Consider the following 24,836-nt stretch of genomic DNA (forward strand, 5'->3'; position numbering starts at 1 on the left):
AATATTTAAATTCTATTCTCAACACCCGTATGTGACTTAAAGTTCCGTTTGACTGATATCAACTATAGGATGGGTTAAAAATGGTTTCCTTTATTACATAGCTACATGTACAGTATGTAGACAGTGATGTAGGCCTATTTCTTGATGTATATATGGTACAATAATAAAGTTTAATGAGCATATCGGAATTCAAAACATTAGCTCCACAAACTTTTTATCCTTACACCAGTCATGCCAGTCAGTGCTCACACTTGCTCCTTCAGCATGATTTATATTTAGGTTTTTACTTTGTTATCATGAAATTTATTGTACATCTATTATTTATAGGGTTTTGACACACAAAAATATTAGCTTATACAAAAATAATTCTCATTTGATACCGAGCGTTCAGTCGACGTCATAACGAAAAATGTGACAGTAAATTGGCAATGGCTTGTAGGCCTACACTTTAATTAAAAAATGAAAATAACCTTTAGCACTAGTTCAACAACAGAATCATTCACAAAATGGTTTTACGATTATAAGGTCACTTCCGGGTCACTAATGACTAAACGTAACTCAGTTCAGTGTTGAATGCATACATATACTTTACATGAATTGTATTAATAAGCATTTACCTTTCATACTTTTGACGAGAATACATCCCGTGCATTTGAAATTGGCCGATAAATACTCACATAGACTAACAATATGTTTGTTTTTCATAACAAGTGGAATGCGTCTGGCTGTCTCACCTGCATCACGCGATTCAATATAGCTGCAGTGCTGACTTTGAAGACTACTATGAAATAGTTATTCACAAAAAACACCATTCATATAATGATATAATACTACATTCATTGACATTTGACCTTGACCATGTGACCTACATGTAAAACTTGTCAGTGATACTTGATTACCCCTATCTACATTTTATATACACTATATCTATAAACTTTGAAACTTATGACAGCAATCTAATAATTACCTCTAAAATGGCCAAAGTTCAATGACCTTTAACATTGTTCATGTGACCTGAAACTCGCACAAGATTTTCAGTGATACTTGGTTACTCTTATGTCCACGTTTTATGAACTAGACCAATAAACTTTAAAATTTATGATGGTAATTCAACAAATACCCCCAACTTGGCCAAAGTTCATTGACCCTAATGACCTTTGACCTTGGTCATGTGACGTGAAGCTCAAGCAGGATGTTCAGTAATACTCGATTAACCACCTTATATCCAAGTTTCATGAACTAGGTCCATATATTTTCTAAGTTATGCTGTCATTTCAAAAACTTAATCTTAGGTTAAGATTTCGTGTTGACGCCGCCGCCGTCGCCGTCGGAAAAGCGGCGCCGATAGTCTCACTCTGCTATGCAGGTGAGACAAAAATGGAGTTAGTTGAAAGCGCTTGGAAATATAGTATTTGCTATCTGAAACAATACAAGTCTTAACAACATGAACAATGAACCACCAACTTCCGGTCATTTAATATCAGACGTAGCCTACATTCTTGGCGATGTTTTTTATATATCGATTTGTTTTACATATCGATAAATGTAATAATGAACACAGATACCACTTGTTTCATTTGAAAGACGTCTTTCTATTTATATATATAAAAAAAACATTGTTACTGTGTTAAGACACCACCGTTTACACGTTTATATTTTTAACAACTGTGCTGGAATCGATTTAGGTCCAGAACGACTGTTGTTGAAAGAAATACATGAAATTATAATATTTGGCCGAAAGGAAAGCATTATCATTAGTAGATACACTAATATATAAGTCTTTATGTTGATAAATCATAGACAATAGACATATACCAAAGAGAACCTTCTTATAACCTATAACGAATTTTAAATCATATTTTTGTTTTTCTCAATAATAATTAATCAAGGAGATATCTAATCGAAATAACGTATGGTCGTCATGTTATAAGCTATTTGAGTATGTATGTAATATCCAAATTTAGTTTTGCATTGCCTTAAGTAACTGCCTCTTAAAATAATCCTTTGTCAGGATAGATAGACAGATAGATAGATAGATAGATAGATAGATAGAATGAGAAAAAAAGAGAGAGAGAGAGATAAAGGGGAAGAATGATTTTGAAAAAAAAAATGAAAGTGCGAAACCGTAAAGAAAATGAGGGGCGATCGAGGATTATCGGTGGTCAATAAAAATCTACAAAATCACTCTGGAAAAATGAATAACTTACAATTTTTTTCTCTCTAAGGGGTGTAATTAGAGTGAACTTTGAGTGTGATTTTTTTACTCGTGTGGGAGCTATCGTAATGATCACCAGTCGAGTGATCATGAAATGACATCAAAGTTTGTGGAAATACAGGTCGACTTTATATGAAATAAATGATTTACTCTAATTCATGAAAATTGAACTTTTTCGCATATTGTTTTATTCATGCATTTCAGAAAAGAGAAGGGGCCAGATGATGTTTCAGGATTATAATGACTATTTTTAGCTTCAAAGGTTGTACTGATCCATGTACTCTTGAGTATAACTGCGTTGAGGGCGTCTCAGCGGTGACTCTGAGGAAGTAAGATATAAAGTGTTATCCACAAGACTTAGGGTTTTAGATCTCATTTTACCAGAAAAATAAGATATTAACATTTACACAAGTTGTCCCAAGAGGACCACACATTGAGATATACACCCTATAGAGATTGAATATAACACCAAAGAGTTGACAAGTTATAACCAAAGGTGTTGAGATAACACTGTTGATCTTACACCGAGGTAAAATAATTGGCGTGGTCCTTAATGCTGTTTAACCGTATTCTTACGGTAAAATTACGAGAGTACGTAGCAAAAGAGCATGTATTTTTATATCAATTAAATGCTGGAAGAAAAAAGATAATGTAATGTTTAAGCTGGTATGAAACACGAACACATGTCTATTCCTGTTTATGTTTTTTTATTTGGCATTATAAGGTCTTCAAGGATGCATTATTAATCCGTTCAATTACTATAGACTCATTATAATTTTGGCGAGTCTGTATAGTACTGTCTTCAGTAGTAAAATAAACTGATCACATTTTATCTTACTTATAGACTATTGGCAGATTATATCTTAGGCTAATATAAGAACCTATATAAGTTGGCACTTACCATCATTAAATCTTTTTAATATATAATATATTTAAAGAGTAATAATAAAGACCGAAAATGATCATTAGCTCACTCACTAGGGCCTATAGCACAATAATATTGAATCCCACGGCGAATGAAAAGTATTAGTAATGATAAAATGGAAAATAAATTGATATATAAAAAGGTGACAAGATGACGATGAAAGCTCAAACAGTAACACTGCATAAAAAAAGCCGATCGCCCACATTCCACAGAAGTGTATTTTGCTTAAATTTCCAAATAGAAAAGCGTCTTAAAAGTCGCAGATATTGTGTGCAGAGGTTTAACAATCATCTTGCAGGGCTCAGTGAAACAATTCCGCGTTTTCCAGTGAGGTATATTTCCGTTAAAGATGTCGAAAAGTCTTTGTTATGACGATATCTTTCAGAAGTATTCCGAATTGGCAGTCCTGTTCACAGTATTGACGACTTGTATGGGCCGATCAGGGTGGATGTTTCGGTTTCGTGGAATTACGGGCGGCGGCGACGGCGGCGTCCGTAACGGTTTGAAAACGGGACGCCCCCTACGACCGTCGTAGAGGTACGAGTAGACGCCCTTTTTCGTGCGCGGTCGGGGTATGTGGTAAGAGGATTGTGATTGGTTAGAAGAAGTCCGCCCCGTTGCCCCGGTTACTGTAGATGCTGATGTTAGAATGAGGTGCATGGAAAGAAATGAATAAAACAAACCAGTATAATAGAGTTAGTGACTGATCAGGGTTTTATCAGCGTTAGATATGAAATTAGTGAACACAGTCATCCTCCAACAGAAGTGAATACATCACATGATTGTTTTTAGTGTACTCAATGGTAGGTATGATTATTGGACCTATAATATTGTTGAATGAAAGTAACTTTGGAAGACGCTAATTGAAAATCATGTTAGCTCATGAATGAATGTTCAAATATGTACACTCAACCTATATCAGTGAACAGCTTCCATTTTCACCTCGACCGCATTCATCTTTTGTTTCGTAGAGTTTCTTTTTTTTAAGGCCTGCTCTCTGTGCTCTTCTACCACTAAACAAAAAATCCACACACAAGCACATTCCCCAGCACACACTAGCAAACCATTTCAATCACCTCCTGTCACCCCTTCCCACACACACACACACACACATTCCTTTTTACACAAGTGCACACCTAGTTACCAATAATGCATATAGCATTTCCATTTATTTGAAAGCAGCATAAAAGAGCATTGTAGATTAAATGCCTTGCTCACTTTACGTGTATAGCCAGGTGCCTTAGACCACTCGGCCACGGCACCTCCACACACACACACACACTTTTTTTTGTTTTGAATAATAACCACACACCCTCACACACCTACACACACACCTAACATGAAGACCATCAATTCAATATGCCGATTCCATTATAGACCTCGTAGAGTAGTAAACCAACAACCTTATATTCAAATAATATTCATCGAGATTTATAGCCTATGCGATACGTGTTGGTTTCTATCAAAGCTACAATCAAAATAGAATATTTTATTTTCAAAGTTTAAAAAGCAGTTTCAACTTTTGAAGGTAGATTATTAGATTTACATAATAAAAACCTCCCTCTTTAGATAATATCAATACAAATTAATATGTTTGATAGACGATTTAGAACGGAATATGAACACCAACTACAATTACTAATGTAGCCAAATAGACACAAATCATGCACACTGCAAACAGTAGAAAATTACCGAAAATTATAGGCCCGACAAATTAAAAGAAAAAAATCAAAGAACACCACCAAAAAAGGTAGAAAATGACACGTCAAATTTTACCTGAATTCAGCTGATTTAATCACAATGGAAGCAGTTAGATACAAACAGAAATATTCATAAGCAACAAGATATACAAATTGATAAAAATAATGATCTATGGAGGTGTTTATTATAGCTACATTAATTGCATCCATTATTTCGCATTAGCCTTCCTTGGACTATCATAATGATAAAACTAAATCAAAATGATTTCTTGTTCGTGATCTTTCAATCTTTTGCAGTGATATAAAAATATATAATATTTGCGATATAAACATGTTGAAACATTAACAGCACATTTTTAAAAAGGAATGCTTCAAATAACCAATCTGTTCGTAAATATCAATTGTATCCATCCAAAAATAATGCTCAAAATTAATGAAAATAAGGTAGATTCGAATCAATGATTTAATTAATTTGGAAAGTTTTGGGAGACGGATACCATTCAGCAACACATTGGTTATTTTTGCTAATCATTTTTAAGTGTGTATTTATTTAGCAAGGGAATGGTAAAGTAAAGGGTGTTTTACAAAAGAAAGAAAATTTACAGTCATGCAACATAGATAATTATATGAAGAAAAAAAATCATATAGAAAATATATTAAAAAGTGCATTACCTAACCATGGGATGGTTTCATTTAAGCTGTACACAAATTTATGAATAAATTAACGGACGACTGGAATATGAAGTACCACAATATTAATGACCTCGGGATTTTTTATTTAGTATAAAGAAAGTATGTAAGATGTTCTGCGGCATAGGCGGCGAAATTTTTAGTTGATAACCTTTTTTTTTGCTTGTCAAAATATTTTGGTGATCCTCCCCTCCCCTAAAATAAAGGTAGATAACCTTTTTTTTTGCTTGTCAAATTTTTTTACCTGTGTCCACCCCAAAATTTCAGGTGGATCCCCCCCCCATAATTTTTTTACTTACGCCACCAATGTTCTGGGGCATATTTTCTGCATTTAGCGTAAATCCCAAATTAAAGCGTAAGAGGTGTTCAAGAAAGTCAAGTACCAATTGAACAAAAATCAATTTCTTGAACGAAACACTAGTCAACTTTTACATGATGTGATTTAAAGTGATGCCGTAGACACATCACGACAAGCTTGCCATTCATACCAATGTTTTGAGTTACTTTACGAACATCTTTAAGTCACCACTCACATTGAAGCATTTTACAGGCAGAAATGATCACACAAAAGCAACTAAGCATGCAGCAAGGATAATAAAAGACAATAACACAGAAGACATATGATCGACTATGTCGACCGCAGTTAATATTTCCAAACAACCCATAGCAGATAATATAAAAACATTAATGGAACATTTCGGAAGACACCAATTTTTAATAGTTTATCACAATAAAATAAAGGGTTAACAGTAATTTATTCATTTAAGAAGGTATTTTGGTCGGATACATGTTTAGTTACTGAATTAACGAAATCAGCTTTTCTTAAATTAGGACCCCATGGAAGAACAGTGACAGTAAATATCCCTGAAAATGGGCTATCCTCCACCGTAAAAACTTTCTTATTCTTTTAATGCTTTTTATATGGAAATTAAAACAAACAAACAAGTCCTTCCCCCAATAATATAACAAATACACGTAGACGGGATCATAGCTTTCTTCATAATATTTTGTTTATGATTCATTCTAATAAAAACAAGAAACAAAATATATGTCATTTTAAACTCTGTAAAAAGCATCTACAAGAATTTACAGTTAGCAATAAAGAAACAATATTTGGAATTATTCAATCAATTAATAAATATTTATTGTAATTCTCTTGCAAAATAAACTGTTTTCATTAATTACTCATTTCCCCCTTTTTGGATATGAAGCAAATAATGTGAATAAACCGATTTGGAAGCTCTTATGACAAATTTTGGTTTTCCTGTTGATAAAGCGAACTTTTGTCATTTTGTTTTAAAGAATCAGAAATTGCACAATAATTATGAATGAAAAATAAATCATTGATAAATAATTTGATATGAGAATTATATAGCATTCATTTAGTAGTATATACACCATTTTTCCGATGATGATGTGTAGTTATATTTTCAAAAACATGATGATATATAATAGTTTCTGTTTGTGTTACCAAGAGATTATAAACATTTTCCATTGCATGAAAAGTGTTCCCTAAAAACAATATTATTGCGACCGGCTTCTAATACACATCGGACAGATTCAATTTCTAGAATAAGAAATACTGAAGAAAAACAAACATTGGACCATTCCTTGTTTGAATACAATAAAATTACAAACTCGACAACATTCAACTGCTGACAAAATACAATGATTTATCACAGTAAAAACGCTGTTTAAGATTTTATACAACGCTGTTTACTATATGAACCTTACAGTAGTAGTTTAACAGTTTAAACAATCATATTTAATTTTTTGAAATTAGATATTGAAGATTAAACTTTTTTGTTTAAGATTTAAACACTTGTTTAACATTTTTAAACAATTACTGTAAGGTTCATATAGTAAACAGCGTTGTATAAAAATTTTAAACAGCGTTTTTACTTTGTATGTAAAGTGAGAATCGAGAATTTTTCAGATTCGGGCATTTTGTGTATAAAAAGAAACATTGTTACTATAAAATTATATTCCACTTCGAGCGTTCAGGTGTGGAAATCATCTATTGAAGCAAAGAGGAATTTTCTTACTTTAAATATTCCAATGTGCTAAATCTTTTTTTAAATAAGCAGAAAAAGGGGAGTATCGAGTTTCAATATCTGAATGCTTGTCCGAAGCGAGTGAAACTCGGCGCCCTCCATGCCAGAATTAGGACAGTAAAGCAAGATGGTTTTATGCGGTATGTTTTTTTTTTGTTAGTAAACGTAATGGTCTACACCCCTGCTTTTCCCGTCAGGAACCCGTTTGCCACTTATAGCGTTAGCATCCCTAGGGCCATACAAGCTTCCATTTACCTCCATTCCTCGGTCCATGTACCCGTCACGGTCCCGCTGGCTGTGTCGCAGGCCGTTCATCTGCATAGGCTTGTCAAGGGTGGTGCCGTTTCGAAGGGCGTGGTCGTGTTCGATGACGTAATCCTCGTTAGCGTCGACGTCGCTGTCCATCCCCGGGCCCGTGGAGGACATGAGAGGGCCGAGGAAGGCATCGAGGACTCCATAGATCTTTGAAAGATAAACAGAGATACAATCCTTATTTAAATAACTATGACCCACCTATATGACAGCAATTGATCTAGCTTTGATTTCAATTCTGTCTCAAAAGATCTTAAATGAAAATCGGAGGCAATATGAGATAGTTGTTGCTAGCACATAGATATGATTAAAATTTAAAAAAATGATGAGATGATCTTAGTTGAGATAAAGGTAAGCATATGGAACTACCACTGGCAGCTGGATTTTATTCTTTCCATGCATTATGTTTGGTCAAAAGAAGTAGAATCTATTGGTGATTTGCCTTCCAAATCCCTGTAGAAATTATCCTTGCTTTTAAAAGAAATGCACGCATACATTAATTTTTACCCTCCCTCTTTATTACCCTATACTTTTTCTTCCTAAATTAGTTCATTGTATTTTTTATGTAGCTCAATTTTTAATCGTAGTCCATCAGTCTTCCTCTGGAAAATACTACCAATCTCCCTTTCATGACGTAACGTCATCGAGTATTAGATATAATACTTAAAAGTTTCCTATGCATTTTCGTAATCCGTTTTCATGCTATGACGGACGGTTTGTTTCTTAAGTGCAGTGAAATGCGTTTGACACGTCAAATTAAATCAAGTCAGGTCAGGCCAGGTCAAGGGTCAAATCAAAGACCATGCACCTACCAGATAAAAAGCCACTACAGCCCCTAGGATCCATCCTCCAATGACGTCACTCCAATGTGCTCTGTGAGCTGCGATCTGCTGCATTCCCAGTAAGTACGGTACGGCGATGAAACAGAGACCAGCGAAAGGGCGAAGGGTGTGGGCCGAGTTCAGCTTCATCAAATTTGTGACGTAGACCTGTTTAATGATCGATGGCTTAAGTAGGATACAATCACTATCATAATTGACAGCACTGTGCTAAAAAACCTGCATGATAATCACAGAGTTTGATGCGGTGAAGTCTTTTAGGGACAAAGCTCTTCCTTGTTTCTTGCAGTCTCCTCTCTATCTTTAACTTATAATACTTTGCAAGCCCTATGTATCTTTTATTGAAAGATAGTGGATAATATGAATGAATTACTGTAATGATCATGTTATTGAACGATACTCTGATGAATAATAGCAGTCAAAACTATTTGAGGAAGGTGGTTCACCTCATCACAAATTGGGTTCGTGTCGACGAAAATTTTGACCTTGGAAGTAGAATAGGTCGACATTTCTTACACACAAAATGTTACAAATAAACATATTACAGTTACCACTAGTACAAAAACCAACTTTTCCTCTAGGAAAATCTGATAAGCACAAAAATAGGGGGGAACACGGGTTTATCAAGAAAAAAAGGAAAAACAAAACATTTACTAAACATAACTAATTATTACTTTTCCATAAATGTCCACAAAATATTTTAAAAGGTAAAATAAAAGAACTGATATAAAAAATGACATTTAGTTCAAATATAATATTACTTTTGGGGAATTTATTGAAGAGAGAAACAGAGGATGAATAAATGATACTCACAGCAACATAGATTGAGGCATACGTGCTGAGTGAAGCATAAAGTGACGGGAAAGATTGCCTTTAATAAAAGAAAAAAAACATATATATATTTATCTATGATGATAATTTCAACATATTGCATAATGCTGTAGCAATTGATAGGCTTACCTATTTGCAACCTGTACATACTTGAGGGATATTTGTTGAACATCTAGTGGCCTAATAAATGATACTGATGGGAATGAAAACCACATCAGCATTATCAACTGTAACACTTTAACGATTATCATCATAACTTCCATCGGTACCAAATTCATCATCATCATCAACATGATTTTCCAAGTTATGAAAGAAGATGGAGAGGAGAAAATAGAAAGACAGAGAGAAGAACGGTCATGACGAAAGGCTTTATAACATGTAAAAAATAGAGGCCAGGACTGTGCGAGACCCAATAAGTCAATTAAGAAAAATGTCAATTCTAGGTCATCTTGCCCCTATTAAAAAGCTCATCGGTGTCACCCCTGACTCCCATCATTTCCTCATCTCCTAAAACAAAGTCACCATCATCAACATCATCACCACCATTAGTATCATCACGACCAATAATCATAACCATCGTCATCATAATCATCACCACCACCTCTACCAAAACTCCCCACCACCACTACACGTGCAGACACACACACACAATACCGCATTTATGCACACCTACACACACACACACACACCCACCGTCATCCACGTACCCTTCCACATGCACACACGCGTACATACACCATCACCACACACACACCCTTACACACCCTCTCTCACACACACACACACACACGCTCATCCTCCAACACATCCATAACCCCACACGCCCGCACGCACACGCACACACACACACCCACCCACACCATATATTACCTGAAGGCATCCTCTGGTGCGGGGCAATCACTGAGTGTGAACGTCAGAGCAGTGGGGTCCGAACACGGTGTGCAGCTTGATCGGGTGAAGAAATCCGGAGCAGGGTGGCTCAGGATGAGCTGGCCCGCACGAGTAAGAATCCAGGTGATAAAAGCACCAAGCAAGAAGATACCTGGATAAAAATGGTTGAATTTAGAGTGAATTCAGAGTTTGTTGTTTATGCAAATACCTTCAGTATCCTTGATTGATGACTGCCATCATTCTAAAAAGAGTGAAACATATCACTGCTTAAACAATCAACTCTAAAGTGTAAACATTTCCACTGATTTCGGAAAACTTTGAGACAGAAAAGAAATTGTTTGATCACAACAGGGATTTCAAGTAAAATCCACATCGGTTGTGCTTCGTGAATTTAATTTTAATCCTATACTGTAGATTGATTTTTAAATCTCAAGTAATGTATATTAAAATCTTTCAGTTATGAGTTCAACTCTTTCTGTGGAATCACATACAGGCCTAAAAAGAAAAGAATGACAACTTATCGGTGCTGACAAGCTTTATGAATTATTCCAGCATCCCTTTCGACAATACCAATACCACCCCCTCTTATGCCTTACCTGTAAATCGGACAGTTCTCCTGAGGAGAGCGTGGAGCTTCATGCCAAAAGTCGAGACCGATTTTTCCATGAAGAGTTGCTTTTTGCCGCCTTGAAGGTTGTATAAACCCACCGCTGCCTCACCAAATAACACCTACAGAGAGGAGGGAGAGAGACAGCATTAGAGACAGCAAGACAAAGGAAAAGAGCGAGAGAGAGACGAGAGTGATAGAACATAACAGAGAAGAGATAGTTAGGAGAGAAGAAATAAGAGGAGAGCGGGGAGAAGTGAGAATGATTGGAGAATAGGGATAGTTTAAGAGAAGGAGATGAGTGAGAAAGGGGGTGATATCGAGAGCGAGAGAGAAAAAAGAGAAAGAGAGGGAGGGAGAGAAAGCGATATAAAGAGAGACAGGGAGAGAAAGCGATATAAAGAGAGACAGTGAGACTGAGATTTGATTCATAATTGTCAAGGGAGTAGGGATACTGTTGGCGGAATTCAGTTCAGTTCTACATCCAAGGACAATGTTTAATTAGACAGACAATGGCAATACAAAAACATTGATCTTTCTCTTGTTCAACTTGGTACTATCGCTATGGAATTTATATTACAATAAGCTTCATAAATATTGCTTGATGAGTATCTTGTAGATCACTCACATCATTATGTGCTAGGATATGAATGGCATCTGGGAGATAAATATCCCATTCCTCACGTTATCCAGTAAGTCGTCTCTTCGTGTTCATAAATCGTAAATACAAGCGACAGTTTTGAATTTATCAGACGATCCCTCACATGATAATCCATAAAAGCTTCTTATCATCTTCGTACATTCAAATATGAATGAAAATAATTTGTTGGTAAATCTCCATGACAAAAAATATCACACGTCATTATCCAGCGAAGATTTGAATCTTGTTCAGACAGTGTTTTTAATAAAAAGGACATTTTAATTGGCAAATTTCTGAGATGATCCCTCACAATTATGATGATCCATAAAAGCTTGTCATCTTGTTCATTTATCAAAATAAGAAGGAAAGGAACAATTTGTACATAGATATCTTAGTCTATTCCTAACACAAAATATTGCGTTCTGTATTGTTAAATATTACACCATTTATGGTAATTGGTTGGTATATTCACATGACGATTCTTCATAAGTCATGATTTTTTTAAAGATGTTTTATTGTTTTTCTCTCAAATCAAATTTCATACAATGCAGTTCACAAAGTAACGATTGTAAAGAATAATTCGAACAAATTGAACTCATGCATTATGCACATCATGAATTAATATTCTATGACACTGTATCGTACCACTACCAGATGAGTTTAACAAATATCAGAGTTTTTTTATGTATATGCGTTGTACCTGCCCCCTCCTTACCCACCCCTTCCCTCCGCAAACCCCACACTTCACACCCTCAAACACTCACACACGTCATACGCCCTTGCATGTCTTCTCAATGTTATTAAACGCTTACGATTTTTCCAATTTAATTCTTAAAAGTGCCTTGTGTATTTTCTTGGATGTCACGTTTGGTAAATAGTTTTATCTTACCATTACATAATTAATTCTAGATTTAGACTAGTGTCTTCACAAGAAGACACTGGGCGATATTCATGTTCATGAAGATCATGAATATCGACATTGTTACAAGTATGAATAAGAGTGTTGATGAGATTTTAGATGACCCCTCGAATCATGATCCAGCGAGGTACTTACGTACAATAAACAGAATCATGAATGGCCAATAGGTGGTACATTTTAGACAAATTTTCACATCATGATCCAGCAAGGCTTTTTAGAAAATACATTCATTTTATAAATAAATATTATTGACATATTGATGGTGAATTTCTTAGACGATCCCTGCCATCATGAAATTGGCAAAACAAATAGATACGCCAAGTCTCGCCTATAATTTAAGCAAAGGCTGCAGTAATTCTATCTGCTGCGTGCTATGCAGAATACGAGCGATATGTCTGATGTGGCAAAGACTACGAATTAAAAAAAAAAGCATCCACAATTCGTAGTCTTTGCCACATCAGACGTATCGCTTGCGTTCTGCATAACAGCAAATACAATAACTGCCATAACAAGAGTGTTTTTAACGTTTTATTCATATTCATAGAATTTTGTTATGAGAGATATTTCCATTATGTTAACGAGTGAAATTATGATATTTTAATATATGACAAACTAATAAATAAGAAACCGTAATGTAACATTATAAGTTAGCCTTATCTAGTTCAAGTTGTTTATCCTGGTTGACATTTCGAAGTTATACATAATAGAAGTGGCACAGATAATCCATTGCTTTAATCAAATATTGTTTGAATTAATTCACAGTTTATGTAATGTTATTACATGTATAATTGTGAATGTATAATTCTAGTTTCATAATATTGGTTCATCAACATCTCAATATAGATTATAATTTACTAATCAAAATACCTATATCTTTAGAAATGAATTAAGTGGAGTTATTTTTATAAGGTTCAAAAGCATCGAACAGATAAAGTTGGCTAGCTTTGGTTGTTTTCCAGGACACTGAGCAATGGGGGCTCGGTCCACGTTTTCAAATCATTTAATCTAGCCTATTAACCAATCGATTATCCAGTCAGTTAATCAAATCTATTTAATCAATCAAACTTACCACAATTGGCGGGAGAACGAACGCGAGGACGAAAACGATAGTTTCGGGTATGATATCGACCCTCTCAGGATAGCTGTAGTGGGCGATATCGGCACACGGTATCGTGGCATCGTGTAATGTGAATGTCGCCGTCTGCCATTGCATGAAATACCTATATTTTTGAAGAAGAAAAAAATCATGATGGAATTAAACGAGATGATCAGGGGATTGAGTGGATATCCTTTTCTAATGCTTTATTCACACAAAACCGACTCCAAACGGAACGACAATATCCATTCGAACTAACCTATTTGCCTTTATCAGTCAGTAAAGCAGGAATCGTGGTCGATGTGTTCTGGTATCAACCAAACTACATCGGTATTCAATCTCTTAATGTTTTGTTGTTGTTTAAATTCAGGGTTTAAATTCAGGGTCCATTTATTTTTTATTCTCGTTGGAAAATCAAATATATATGTTTGGAAAATGTGAAATTATTAAATGTTTTGTCTTTTTTTTTTGTTCATCAGACCAAAATAGATATCTTTTCTTCAGGACCAAAAAGTGCATCGTGGAAATAAGTAAAAACTGATTTTTTTTTTCTCTCTCTCTCTCTTTGGATCCGACAGAGAAGGGAGGATAGAATGGGAGAGAGAACACCCTCTAGATTTTTTTGTAATGCAGTAATGCAGGGCCAACGAGCCAACGAATTGCTTACAAATTAATATCATAAAGCACTCACCATAATACCACTATTGCTGCCAGTAGAATACAATCGAATAGAAAAAAACAGGGGATAAGCCAGTTATTCGTAGTCTGGTTGCTATGACGACCCCTCATTGTGGCTATGGATGATGGGAGCGTTCCGTTGCTAGGTAACGATTGGTGAGAGATCACACGTTGTAGTGCATGCAAAACAGGCGAGGAGTGGTGTTGTGTGTTGAATCCAAATCGATCACTGCCGTTGGGAATTAAAGTCCTTTCACCGTTTAGTATTCACCCATTTAATATCTGTAAGTTGAAACAGATTACGTTGATTGAAAACGTGCTCATGACGTTGGTTTATATAGTCACATTCTGCCTCATAGCATGTAAACTTATTAGTTCTATACGCTACTTGCATATGAACATTTGGGGGATTACACGTATATGTTTGAAGAAGGGGGATGTTTCTTATATACCAAATATTTTATTCATTTTCAACATATTCATTATCATGATATAGTGACATACTGATAGATATTTGACGGAAAATCGATTGGAATTAATACCAATTAATATCGAAATACAAATCAGTTAATACTGCCCACAAGTGTAGAAATTTTGATGCAAGGATGTTCAAATCTTTCCTTTCGATATAATGGATATGAAATTGTTCAATAGAAACAAACACAGAATAACGTAAACGGAGAACAATCAAAATAGATCAAACTTTGAATAACAGAACAATCATAAAAGATATAGTGAGAGTTGTATCAAATGTTATTTTATACACAGGTATAATGTACATGTATATAATTACATGTACATGTATATCTAAGGTTTGAATTAATCTGTTTTTATTCCTAACTTTGGCGTCAACTATTTCCTTTTTCCATGTTCGATAATCCCCAAAAATAAATACATTTTCATGATAGACACTGCAACATAAATTCATAGACATTATTAAACATGAATCTCTGTGCATAATATTGAATACCTTAAATTATATAATTTCGATGCCAGTTTACAGAACATTATCAAAATAATGATTAGCTTCGATGAAAACGGGTTTAATTTAGGAACGGCACGAAGTGCTGTATTGGAAATTACATCACTGTTCAGTAAGATTTTCTCTTTCCAATCATATTCTTTACTCAGAGGCCGCGGAACAGTTTTCAAATTGGGGGTGGCTGACCATGCAAAAAATCACAATCATGGTCATTTTTACATTTTTGTACACGGTTTTGAAAAAAACACTTGGGGGCTGAACCCCCTCCCAGCTTCTGCGGCCCCTGTTACCGATTAATCAAGAGTTAAAAACAAACTGCAAAGCTGAACCCCCGCGGGTTAAATGTATGAAAACTGCTGTAACCAAAGTTTTGAAGCTTCACAGCAAAAACTGTGGTGTACACCGGTGTACATAGAGGACCACACCAGTTATTTTACACTGGTGTAAAATTGGTGGTGTTAGTTTTACACCTACAGGTGTTATTACAACACCTATGGTTGTTATATTTACACTCTTTGGTGTTATGTTTAATCTCTAGGGTGTAATTTTAACACCTCAGGGTGTGGTCCTCTATTAACACCAATTGGTGTCAGTTTTAACACCACGGTTTTTACAGTGTTCTTTAAATAACAAAGTAGGCTTCCGCGTTTATTTTTGAGTGAATATCGTTTTCGCTATACCCTCCAAAGATTCTATTAACACGTTCTATTTAATGAAAAAAAATGTAATTATCACCAGAATGTACATTTTGTAACACTTTACACATTTTAACACAACTCTGCTAACATTCTAGGCTTACATGTATCTTTTTCTCAAGAGAATCTGAGCACGCATACATAAAGAGCAAGTCACACACTATTTGCCTCTATACATCATTGTCATTGAAAGTTATTATAAAATGAATTAATAACGATCGGTCAAATTGGATTAACATATTTACACAGGTGGGGTAGGTATACAAGATGAGTGATATGCATATTATGTAGGCACTTCATGCAGTGAAATACAACTTTTTATAAGAACAGTGATTGATACTCATTCAAACTATAAAATGTAGCCTATGCTTGTTTGTATTTATTTCCATATAAAAGTAATAATATGTATACATGTTCAAATTTAACAAATCGTTTCCATCATATAAAATATGGAGGATGGCCCATTTCAGCGGTATTAACAGAATACCACTGTTCTTCCATGGTTTAACAATACATCATTTAAATCGCATTTGAAAAAAAAAAATAATTCCTGACTCATACAATCGCAACAACTGTATTGAATAACACAAAACACTGAACTCGTTTCATGTTTAAAACTGAAGTCACGCATGACTCTGAAGGCAGAAGCAGAGGTGTTAAATCTAAACCACCTGTATTGACAGGGGCTACGGTCGTCAGGCATTGTACATTTACACTAGTGTTTGAGTCAAGGTGTAAGTTTAACAAACAATGGTATTATTTATGTAAATATATAATTCAATTACTATTTGGTGCTATGTGAAAATCCATGATGTTTTTTCAGACATGAGGAGATATTTTTAATATATGTATTACTCGAATTAACCGAATCAAAGGAATCATATTCAATTCAAAAGAATATTACAAAAAAAGAGAAAAATAAGAACCAACGAACAAAAAAAACAAGACAGAGCATTTCTCTCAGAGTATCGACTTGTGTTGTAATATTCAATTACGTCGTAATATTTGACATCATCCTTATATGGCGGGGATGCAGTCAGCACGACTGACCCCTCCACCAGATTTTTATTTCTAGTAAAGATATAAGGTAGAGGAATAGGAGTGAGGAAGGGAAATATTGATGTAAAAAAAGAGTTTAGTTATGTCGTTAAACTTATAATTATCTCCGTTTCTAAATTTAGAACAATGATGACGTCACGTCGCCTTAATGCTATCTTATCCCCTTCCTATTAGAAAAAAACACTCGAAGCAGCTCCTGCATTTACACACATTTTGAGAAATCTTACATTATTTTGAGTGAACATGTTGACATTAGAAATGGGATCATGTAAATTTGGGATTTTTAATAATTATTTGCATTTCCCTTCCCCCTTGTGATTTGAAAAAGGGCCTCTGATATTGTGTATACAAGGTATGAATTCCATCTGCTTTGTGTTCAGGGCCGATCGTGCGGGTGTTTACTTCCTCTTCTGCATAAATGGCCCGCTATTGTAAAACTACTACAGTATATGGTAATAGTGGTATGAAGGTCGGATTACATTGTATACCATATTATTATATTCTTGTACCACTGAATATATGATTATAAACAAGGGCGGTGGGATGCATAACTTGTTCTCTTTTTCTTTTTTCACCGATTGACTGTATATTATTATAATCTGCCAACCCGTGCGCTTTGAAACACCGGTATAAAGCGCCCTACAAATGTTATTATTATTTTAAAGGGGGGACTGGGTCTGAACTGCATGCATGTAATCACAATTTAATGGTCTTTTTTTTCAAGTGTAGGGCCTACATATTCCCTCCATCGATCCCCAGTTCCGCGACGGCCCGCTGATCACAAATTAGCAACCAAGATCATGTAGTAAATTTGTAAATTCAGTTAAGAATCTCCTCTTTAAAAAATCATTTTGACGATATATTGAGAAATCGTTTTTGGAATGGTGATAATGGGCATGTGTACATAATTTTGCTCAATCGGCTTCTTTCTCTTATTCTATAGACCAATCAACAACAACATGAACTGGCTGTAATGGGGAAGAAGGCGCAAGCGCAAGAGCACTGCTTTCAGAAGAAGGGGAAATGGAAGGGAAAGGGATACCCCCCCCCCCGCAATTAAACGATAGATCCGACGAACGATTCAAAGTAGCTTTTTACCTAAAATCTTGATGTTCAAATGGGGGCAATTTTAGCTCTCGTCTCGGAGGTTGGAAGAGGCACATTTTCTTGCCCCCGGGTTGTAAACTATGCACGTCAGTAACAACGGGGACAGGAAAATAGTATTCCCCATGTAGTACCACTGAAAATATATTAGGCCTATATAAATAACCCTATCTATGAAACAGAACGCAGTCAATCCAGAACTCAAAAAGAAAAACATCGCATGATAAAAAAGGGAATACCTTTGTTTTCAGGAATGTAAAATTTCTGGTTGAAGGAGCTTGAGTAGAATTCGAGGAAAATACAAAAGACATTTATAAGAGGGTTAGAGGGATTTAGAAAAGGGAGTGGAACATGAAATGCCATAATAGACAGAAATGAAGCAGGATCATGGAAGATTGTGAAAAGGGAGGAAAAAGCGGGAGTGAATTTAATATAATCAGATTGTCCAAGACAAGATTAGATTATAAACGAATTTTTCTTTCCTTTTATATAAATAAAAAAATCCTCTGAATTATATTTTCTCCCAAAAATATATCTACTGCGAGAATTAGTACTGTATATAGTAAACATATCCATACACTTGACTTCGTTCATGAATGCAGGTTATCAATTCTTTTTTTAAATTTAACTAAGTTACATAAATTATTTTCCAATGAACAAAGGTATCCCTGAAAACGGGTCAAATCCACTCGAATGCATATTCATTCTGTCCTTATAAGCGCCATCGCGTTTGGCCTGGTTTTAAATATTAAGCCTAAATTCAATATTCAGACAAATTCAATTCAATATTAAATTCAATATTCAGACAAAATATAAAAAAAATCTGTCAAGATAGCTTTGCTTTGCTATATGGCAATTGCCATGGTAACGGAGCTCGTTAGAATTTAAAATTAAAGTCAGTATTAAATGAAGATGCAACACAGTCTTGACCTAAATATTAATAAACACAAAACGAGCAACAATGTAAAAAATCACACCCCAGTCCTATACCCCTAAAATGAATAAATAAATATAATTATATATCGATAAATAAGGTAATGAAATTGTTCTTTGGCACAATTTTATCAAACTAGAAAATGATAATTTAACTATAAGACTCGAGTGAATCTGTCATATTAATTCTTTTTTTATGATACGTTGTGTTTTTTTTAAATAAATAGTTTCTATTTTAACAGGCCCTTTAAGCTTGTTCTAATTTAAAACTCTTTTTCTCCATTCGAGTGATTCCTTTCAGCATGTAATATTTCAATCATAATAGGATATATTCTATGGAATTCAATCTTTTGTCAAGTGAAGTATTGTATTTTTTATTTCAAAGGCAATACCTTAGATCACGACAGTCCTATTACAGACACTGAAATGAATATTCTAAGCTTTGAAAATCATCAGACTTTATCTGAATTCATGGCAAATTTCCAATTGCAGTACTATGAATATTATGAAAGGGAAACTCTAAATCAGCTTTTTTTCTTTTTGAAAAGTATGTATGGTATCCTTGCTTTTAATGTTTTATGTTTATCAACTTTATAAGATCATCTCCTGTAATTCTACATTATTAGAAATTACCAAATCTTGGAATACATACATGCATAACTGCCAATCATTGTCACTTTGTAATATAATGTAATCCAACCTGCAAAGTATATATGCAATGTAGGTAAAAGATACAAGTTTCAAGTTTATTGATTTCCTTTCTCCACATATATACATTGGTACAAACAGGACATTAAGTGAGTAACATGGTAAATTTTAACAAAGGAAATAATAACAAAATAACATAATTATTAAAGAAACAAAATAAGTCAGTATAGATGACACATCTTGTCATTAACAAATTAAGTGTTACAAAGTACATGAAGTTCATAACATGTTACTAATATTAAAGTCATGAAAGAAAGGAGGAGACCTTAAAGAAGCTGGGATGTTAACGCAAGGTCCCCAAAGAGAAAACAATATATACTTGAATGTTTACTTAATTTAAGACATAAATGAAATAAGCTAACGTATATTTACATTGAGGTTAAAATAAAAATATCTACAAAAGGGATAGAGTTGAAAGCTGGAAAGAGGAAATATATACAAGATGGAGAAGGAAACAGTAAGTGTGAGGGGGGGGGGGGGCAAAAAGAAAACATGTGAAAGGACTGAATAAGATGAATAAATGAAAGTTCACGTAAGTTATCAACCTTGTTATACAAGATGGAGTGGAAATATCAATGACTTTACTAGGACTTATACAAAATGGACGCCATTCGTCATTGGATTTATGTCCCCAATATTGCAACAGGGCCTACGGTACAGTATATAAAATACAATGTCAACATTTCAAGATGATTAGGCTAGATGCATATAGGACTACCAAGAGAAACAAACGAACGCGACTAGCCTTCGTTATTATTTTTAAATAGTTTTACATATTAAAATATATCATCACGGAGTCCTCAAGGCGACGTCGTTGACGTTATCGTTGATTCACCATCAACGATTGGTATAAAACTATGATATCTGCAACAACAATATTCCGACCCGCCTACATTGACACTTCTATTAAGGCATCCTATTTCCCGGTTTAACATAGAGCAACATACATGTAATCGAAGTTTCACTTATAGGCCAGCTATACAATGCACCTGTTAATACTTTCACTTGGCGGACGCAAAAAAGCGCCAGCATTGCAACTTACCTACATCAACAGTTGGTGGCACGCAACAGTTGTCAGTTGTGTGTGGTAGTATCTTGCCAAGTGTTTTCATCTACAACAGACGTTCTCTTGTAAATACATGTACCACTTTAGGAAGACTGTCTTTGATGATGTATTCTTCATGCGATTGATTAAGCGAAGAAGATAACAATACACACCCTTACACTATATTGGCTTTGCAGCTTTTGTCGTCGTCTATTATTTACCGCCACACCCAACACACCATGTGTGTGTCACACTCGTCGAGGTGTGTGTGTATAGGCTATGCGTACTCAGGTGGGTGTGTGTGTGCCTGTGGTTATTGCATACAGGCATTATAGAGAAGGCGTATACAATTTTTATGTGCTGAAAAGCCAATTCTGTTCAGTTTTGGAACGGGTCCAGTGAACCCTATCAAACGGACTGTTTTCTATTCGAGGACAGACTGTCTAATGTTCGAATTCTTTAAAGATATCGAAATGGTTTGTTCGAAACAAACAAAAAGCTCCGCAGTGCTGTTCGCGCTGATACATATAACTGGTATTTCTTAGGACACCGGAAAGAACTTTCAGGCCAACTTGAGATGCCAAAAAGTTCCGCCTAAAGGTGATGATTTTATTTCCTTTGCCCTGTAGCATAGGCGGATCCAAGGGGCCCGGGCCCTCCTATTGGCGGAGCATAAAAAAAAGAAAAGAAGGAAAACATTTTTTAACAGATGGAAAAGAGAAGAGAAAAAAAAGAGGAAGACGAGTGAATAAAATAAGATGAGGGCCGGAAGACTTGGGAAATAAAAGAAAATCTATCATGGTACTATAGGCCTATAAAATTGTCTCAATATGGAGATTGAAATTTGAATTGAAGGTTTTATTATCATTTCATCGCAGCCAGTGGCTGAATTGAGAAAGATTTACAAAGTAAAAACATAATATATAAACATAAACAATGAAATATTTGATGTAAATGACAACCGCAACAACATTGAAAATAAACAATTTTTTTGAAAGAAATGTCTAATAACCAATTAATACTCCAGTAAAATTTTGAGACATGATAAACCAATGAGTATGAACTTATATATAGTTTTACTTGAAGTTGAAATTGTTGGTATAAAATATAGTGTTTTAAGAAATAAATTGCAAAAATTTGAATATCGTGTAGAAAGTTATGGAAAAAACTGCAAAAATAAAAGTTTCACGGAGTGCATATTTGAGTAGCCTTGTATTCTCGAAAAATTCTAGTAATTTAACATAATTAGATGAATTCAAAAATATATATATGAAAATAATGCATCAACAGTTTAAAAACTCAAATGTACATCCAAATTTATGAAAGAAGTTTATATTAAGAAAAAATTAGGCTTGATTGGTATGCATGGTGAAGATTCATTATAAACTCGAAATTACCTCAAAATTAAAGCGGATTGATACAAATTTTGAAATCGGTTGTAAATTTCATTTCCATATCAAAATAAGAGTATTTACATGCAAATTGAAATGAGACTTGATACCAATTAGAATTGAAAGTTCGATTAAAACTAAATATATACAGAAAATGGATTATTATATATAATTATTGAGAAAAATGATATCTACAAATTACTAAATTATTAAATTCATCAAAAAAGTTACATTTCCATTTATATTGCACGTACACTTTACATACAGTACCAGTCACACCTCTCCGACACCTGTCTACCTTCCCCAACCAGAGAACAACAGCTAACACTATTGCTCTCCGGCTGAAACAGGCAAACAGGCCCCAAAGAAGTGCGACTGGTAGTGTAGTTTACAAGAAAGAATGTAAAATAAAAGACGGCTGTAAATTAAATTTCCAAGAGCATATGAAATGTAAATTGAATTGAGAATTGGTATTATCACCTAGAATAGGATATTGGATTGGAAATGGGTATACAGAAAAGTGAATTATAATGTATATTTATCAAAAAAATAAAAAAAAAAAAAATACAAACATAATTACAAATGATTAAATTATCAAATTCATTGAAACATATGTCATATCCATTTATATTGCACATTAATACGACTCATCCAGTGACTAATTACTTTGAATTATTGTTCAGTAGTCTCACTAGGAAGGGCAAGGCGCTCTTTCTGTATCGTTCCGTTCTGCACTTGATTTCACGGAATCTATCGCTATGTCTCAAGTTTCTACGCGAGGACTGTCTTTCCGGAAGCCAGTCACGATGGTTGCGAGATAGCAACTTGGCGAACTTGAAACAGAGCTCTCCTCTTCTGTCCTTTAGAGATACCAAGTTACAAACGGTAAGGGCATGTTGATATGATTCGTATTCTGGTCCAAGAATTGATCGCAAGGCACGTTTCTGAATCTGTTCGATTTGCGATTCTTGACCGAGAGTTAACGAAGAATGCCACACCACACAACAATATTCCAGTATTGGCCTAATGTAGGAAATGAATACTGTGACAAGATCCTGTTGAGGCATCGCGAATCGTTTCAGCATTCGTAGAAGGTACAGCTTTCTTGAAGCTTTCGACGTTATATACTTGACATGGTCAGTCCATTTCAGATCTTTACTGATGATTACACCAAGTAGTTTGACTTTATCATTTTCCGGGATCAGCTCGTCGTTGATCGCAACTTCAGTGGGTGGAAGCTGACAGCGACTGAAAGAGACTCTCATGACCTGGCACTTGGCAGGGTTGAGGCGCATATTTGATTCGATGCACCAATCCACAAATCCTGACAACGTGGTTTCTAAAGTAGTCGGACCATTCAACTTGTGTGTTTCAGCAATAGTTAGGTCGTCAACATATTTCCACCTAGAACAATGAGATGTCTGAAGAGCATCGTTGACGATTGCTAGAAATATCAAGGGCCCCAAACGTGTTCCCTGAGGAACCCCAGCTGAAGTCCTAAGTGACGTAGAAAGTTGACCATTGTAGCGTACTTGCTGTGTTCGCTCATTGAGAAAACTGCATATCCAGGGCAACAAAGATGGACGTGTGCCCATAGAGTACAATTTTGTGATGGCAATGCTGTGGTCAACCAAATCAAAGGCTTTGGTGAAATCCGTTAGCACTACCGTCGTGACTGACCCAGGCTTGTCAGCATTTGCTTGTAGAAAATCCAGTAGTTGCAGAAGATAATGGCTTGTCGACAACCCAATGCGATTACCAAACTGCTGTGGGTCGATATTTTTAGAGATATCAGCCATGATCATTTTCGATGCGAACAATTCCAGGAGCTTTGCGAAGAAGTCGGTCAAGGCAACAGGACGCAACTTCTGTAAGGTAGGAGGAGATTCCTTTGGAAGTGGAACAATTATCGACTTTTTCCAACAACTTGGAACGATTCCCTGTGCAAAGGACGCATTGAAAATATCACAAAGGGGAGAGCTGAGTTCCACTGCGAATTCTCTAATTAGCCTAGGAGAGATTCCATCAGGACCACCACTCTTGCCAACGGGTGTCTTGGACAATTCTCTATACACTGTCCATGGTTGTACAGTTGGTAATGTGGACTCTGGAATTGGTTTAAAAGCAGGAATCTCATTAATGTCAAGGGGTAGAGTGTCCTTTCCGATGGTTACAAAGTAATCATTTATGGCATTTGAGATTTCCAACCTGTCCTTTGCATCGATTCCGGGCAACGAGATGACCATCTCCTGCTGTTTATTCGAGGTCATCAGTTTTATGTAGCGATACCAAGAACAGGGGTTTTCGCGTTTTAAAAGTTGGACGCGATCCTTGTAAAAAGCTTTCTGTGCACGTCTAATGGCTCGTTGTACTCTATTTCGGAGGTTGCGCCATGTCATAGAGCCACTGTGGAAAGCACTTTGTCGTTGGCGTATAAGCTTTTTGATTCTTGGTGTCATCCATGGTTTATCAGTCATATGCATTTTAATTGTCTTTGTCGGGAAATGGAGGTCGATGGCAGC

The 24,836-nt window shown here is 35.2% G+C and overlaps 1 protein-coding gene across 5 annotated transcripts; it reads right to left on the reverse strand.

Annotated features, from left to right (window-relative positions):
- Positions 1-2,468: 2,468 nt before the first annotated feature.
- On the reverse strand, positions 2,469-21,203 carry LOC121423663 (phospholipid phosphatase-related protein type 5-like). 5 transcript variants are annotated; one of them, XM_041619085.1, is made up of 10 exons: positions 20,921-21,202; positions 14,411-14,679; positions 13,693-13,843; positions 11,054-11,186; positions 10,437-10,608; positions 9,549-9,606; positions 8,709-8,885; positions 7,840-8,046; positions 4,917-4,926; positions 2,469-2,536 (listed from the first exon to the last, which is right to left on the reverse strand). In XM_041619085.1, the coding sequence occupies exons 2-10, from the start codon at positions 14,506-14,508 to the stop codon at positions 2,472-2,474; spliced, it is 1,071 nt and encodes a 356-aa protein (XP_041475019.1). In that variant the 5' UTR covers positions 14,509-14,679; positions 20,921-21,202; the 3' UTR covers positions 2,469-2,471. The 5 variants fall into 5 exon arrangements, with proteins under 5 accessions (XP_041475019.1, XP_041475020.1, XP_041475021.1 ...); XM_041619086.1 differs by lacking the exon at positions 4,917-4,926 and having other exon boundaries at positions 20,921-21,201; XM_041619087.1 differs by lacking the exons at positions 2,469-2,536; positions 4,917-4,926 and adding an exon at positions 3,605-3,778.
- Between the last annotated feature and the right edge of the window lie 3,633 nt (positions 21,204-24,836).

This window comes from Lytechinus variegatus, chromosome 11 (assembly GCF_018143015.1).
Source record: "Lytechinus variegatus isolate NC3 chromosome 11, Lvar_3.0, whole genome shotgun sequence".
NCBI classification, from domain to species: Eukaryota; Metazoa; Echinodermata; class Echinoidea; order Temnopleuroida; family Toxopneustidae; genus Lytechinus; species Lytechinus variegatus.

Coding starts and splice junctions, on each gene's coding strand:
- LOC121423663 (XM_041619084.1), bottom strand. CDS start 14,508: ATGAGGGGTCGTCATAGCAACCAGACTACGAATAACTGGCTTATCCCC. Junction 10,609..11,053: donor GAGAACTGTCCGATTTACAG/GTAAGGCATAAG, acceptor ATTTTTATCCAG/GTATCTTCTTGCTTGGTGCT. Junction 8,886..9,548: donor ATGCCTCAATCTATGTTGCT/GTGAGTATCATT, acceptor ATCATTAAACAG/GTCTACGTCACAAATTTGAT.